The sequence below is a fragment of the Buceros rhinoceros genome, unplaced genomic scaffold (genome assembly GCF_000710305.1).
Source record: "Buceros rhinoceros silvestris isolate BGI_N320 unplaced genomic scaffold, ASM71030v1 scaffold18432, whole genome shotgun sequence".
NCBI classification, from domain to species: domain Eukaryota; kingdom Metazoa; phylum Chordata; class Aves; order Bucerotiformes; family Bucerotidae; genus Buceros; species Buceros rhinoceros.
In genome coordinates this window covers 19824-23316 of record NW_010399663.1, presented here as the reverse complement: position 1 = coordinate 23316, position 3493 = coordinate 19824, and the positions used below count along the sequence as shown (strand labels likewise).

At 48.1% G+C, this 3493-nt stretch overlaps 1 protein-coding gene across 1 annotated transcript in view; it reads left to right on the top strand.

Annotated features, from left to right (window-relative positions):
- VASH1 (vasohibin 1) overlaps positions 1 to 1917 on the top strand; it is a 4965-nt gene extending 3048 nt beyond the window's left edge. The window contains exons 4-6 of the mRNA XM_010131575.1: positions 395 to 776; positions 1154 to 1266; positions 1845 to 1917. Of these exons, the coding sequence (XP_010129877.1) occupies positions 395 to 776; positions 1154 to 1266; positions 1845 to 1917 (568 nt within the window). The remainder of the gene's footprint in view (positions 1 to 394; positions 777 to 1153; positions 1267 to 1844) is intronic.
- The last annotated feature ends 1576 nt before the right edge of the window (positions 1918 to 3493 follow it).

Here is a 3493-nt window from a genome sequence, read left to right as displayed (position 1 = left end):
TGCTGCACATTGGCAAAATCACCTGTAGGGTTTGTGTGTGAAATAATACCTCAGAAACCAGATTAAAACAGAGTAATAATGCTACAGTTTTAAGAGTCTGGGAGCTATGGAATACAGTCCATTTGAGGTGTTAGCACTGCAACTTCCACCTCAGAATTAACTTCCTTCTGTTGACTGTTTTGTTGAAGAGGCCAAGTCTGTTTTTCCCATGACCCTGATGAAAGCAGGGCAGCTTGCAATGAGCTGGACTTTTGATCTGGAGAACAAATCCTGACTATGTGATGCCTGAGTCAGTGGTGAGTCCGCTGAGCAGGCTGGGAGAGTTTGGAGCAGGAAGGAAGTAACTTGTCAAGAAAAAATCACTGGTTGTTTCCTGAATAGTGGCTGCTGTCAGTTACCTCACCAACAACATGACCACGCTGGACCGTTTCCCCATCAGCTTCAAAACCCACTTCTCAGGGAACTACTTCCGACACATTGTGCTGGGGGTGAACTTTGGAGGCCGCTATGGGGCACTGGGCATCAGCCGACGTGAGGAGCTCATGTACAAGGCACCCATCTTCCGCACATTGAGTGAACTCATCTTTGACTTTGAAGATGCATATCGCCGCTGCTGGCACACTCTCAAAAAGGTGAAGCTGGGACACTGTGTGTCCCATGACCCACACAGTGTGGAGCAGATTGAGTGGAAGCACTCCATCCTGGATCTAGACAAGCTAACCCGGGAAGACTTCCGCAAAGAGCTTGAGAGACATGCCCGTGATATGAGGCTGAAGGTAAGCAGCAAGCATGGAGAAGTAGTTCACTGGTGCATCTGATGGTGTGCTGGGAGACTGAAGTGGCAGGAGGCTCTCCTAAATGGAGGTGGAGTAGAGGGTGCACTGGAGGCTGGGGGCTCTTTTCCTTTGTAACAGGCTGGTCCCCTAATAGATGTTTGTGCAGTACTGCAGCTGTGATTAGCTTGGACTGTATATAGTCTTTGGAGCCACAGCTGTCACTGTATCTTGTTTTTTCTGGCTTTTGCATTTTTGATGCAATTGCCTTGCCTTTTTGTCTTTTATTCCCACATAATTAATTGCTGTTAGGCTTTGTGCTTTCTGGTTACTAGCAGTATTGGTTTTCTGCTCATGCTGCTCTTTAATTTTTCTGACAGATTGGCAAAGGAACTGGGCTACCATCTCCCACCAAGGACAGAAAGAAAGACGTCTCCTCCCCACAAAGAGGTCAGGCCAGCCCCCATCGGCGCAACAGCCGCGGGGACCGACGGTGAGTGGGGCTGCTGGGCAGGAGACCTATCTAGAACATCTCTGTTTTACTCACAGAACTCCACTTTGCTGTCTGGTTTTGGATCCTTCCGATGTGTTGCTGGGGTTCTTTATAACAGGGGATAATTCTCTGACCTGCAGTAGTATTCTTCCCTAGTCTGTGCCTTTGTGAGTTTACCATTGCTTGGGGAGTGGCGGGGGATGGATGGTTTGTTTGCTTGTCTTGGCAGGGAGGAGGAAGGCAGCTCAAATAGTGGTCTTGGTAGCTGATATTTAACCTTATGCAGGGGTTTGAGCTCTGGTGTCCCACAGACGTGTGCCCCAAAAAGATTCCAAAAATAACACTGCTGTCAGTAAGGTGGTTTTTCTGAAACTGATTTGGTGTACCTGAGCGGACTTCCTGCTCTCCCTAACCTGCATTCTCTTCTGTGGAGATTGTTGGGTGAGTCGGAGGTTGCAGAATAATCTTGCCCTCAACAGTGTAGGATAAATCTGAAGCTCTCCTGTGCTGCCATCTCTATGCACAGCACATACTGACTGAAACAGTTTCTGCATAGTTCTTACCCTCTTTTCTCACAGGCCATCTGGTGAGAAGAAGCCTGCTGATTCCAAAGCCATGCCAGACCTCAATGGGTACCAGATCCGGGTGTGAAGAGCTGTGCCTTGTGTGCCTGGCTCCACAGACTTCTTCCTGGACACAGCTGGGTCCTGGATCCACCTGCAGTGATGCTGACAAAGGGGACAGGGATGTGGAACAGAGTCCTGATCTTCCCAGGTACTTCCTAGTGGCCCAGTCCCAGAGCTGGATCCCATGGGTCCCAGAGGATTCACCTGCCTGCTTTGGGAAAGGTGTCCATCTTAATTCACTGAAACAAGTATTTTTACAAAACCCCGTATGCTGGTGGGAGTTTGCTGGAGGAAGAATATGGAGTGGGGTCAGCAGATCTTTTTTGCGTTGACAGCGAGTAGATCTTGTCGACAGTACTTCTTCCCTGTCTACACAGAAGTCTTCAACCCATGCAAGACCTGCAGGGCTGAAGGAGAAGTGATGCTGGAATGGGATTGCCCCCACATCTTGTGCAAAAACCTCCTGGTTTTATCATTATGAACACATTTGTTTAGCATTACTCTTGTGAGAGACAGGGCTGAATTCGCTCGGCCTGATTTACTGATCGTACAAGGGCCTCTAATCTGGGGAAACCGCATCTTGTGTGTTCAGTCCCGCCTACTTCCAAGCATTTCATTGTCTCTGAGGGGGTAGACAGCGGGATGATGATCCTTTTTACCCACTGCAGTGCTCCTGAGCTGTTGCCATAAGTCCTTTTGTGATTGAGTGGGTCAGGATATGCCTACGCCATTGCCATATGAAAACAGGCACAGAGACCTCAGTCATCCCACCAGTGGAGACAGGGCAGGCAGGGGCTGGTAGGAAGCCTGAACTTGGGAGTCATCTCTTCATCACCCTTCTCTCTGCTAACTTCTAGTGACTGCTACTGTGAAAGTGACTTTAGTCACTGAGGTATGAGTTTTAAGAGTAAATAATTAAAGCATTCAATGATATGAACGGGTTTTACAAGCATTTTTCCTTTCCACAAAAGTCTTGCTCCTTCTTCACTGTAGTGTTAGTGCTGGAGTTACAGACACACCTGCTGGTGGGAAGACCTGCTCAAGAAGATTGCAGCTCCCTTCCTGACAGCTCAGCCTGGAGCCTCCTGGAAGTAGTTCCCCAATCCTGTCCCTGAGCTGTGCCCATGTTCTGGCTTTTCAGATAGCTGCAGTATTTAATAGCAACACTTATGCTAGCCTTCCCCAAAAGGCTGGGCCTTTCCTACTGCTTACAGCTTTGACTCTACCTGCCCTTCAGGGGAGTGTTGTACTACTGATTAAGCAGTGTAACGCCTGTCAGAAATCTGGAGTGTTGTCAGACCTCACTTTGAGGCCTAGGGCCTGGAACAGTGGGTTTGCCAGAAGTCAGAGCAGCATGGACTTGAAGTGATCTGGATGCGTGGATCTAGGGGATGCAAAAACTGATCTTAGGAGTGGGAGTATCCTGGAGAGAAACTGAGTCTTGTTTTATCAAGCACTGACAAAGAGCTAAACTTTCTGAAATACTACCTATTTAATTTTCTTATAACTGGGCTTATTCTTTCCTGTGAACTTGTTAGAAACATGATGGAGTTTAGTTCTGCCAGATTGTTTGTTGCAGAATTGCTGTGCCACACCCTCAT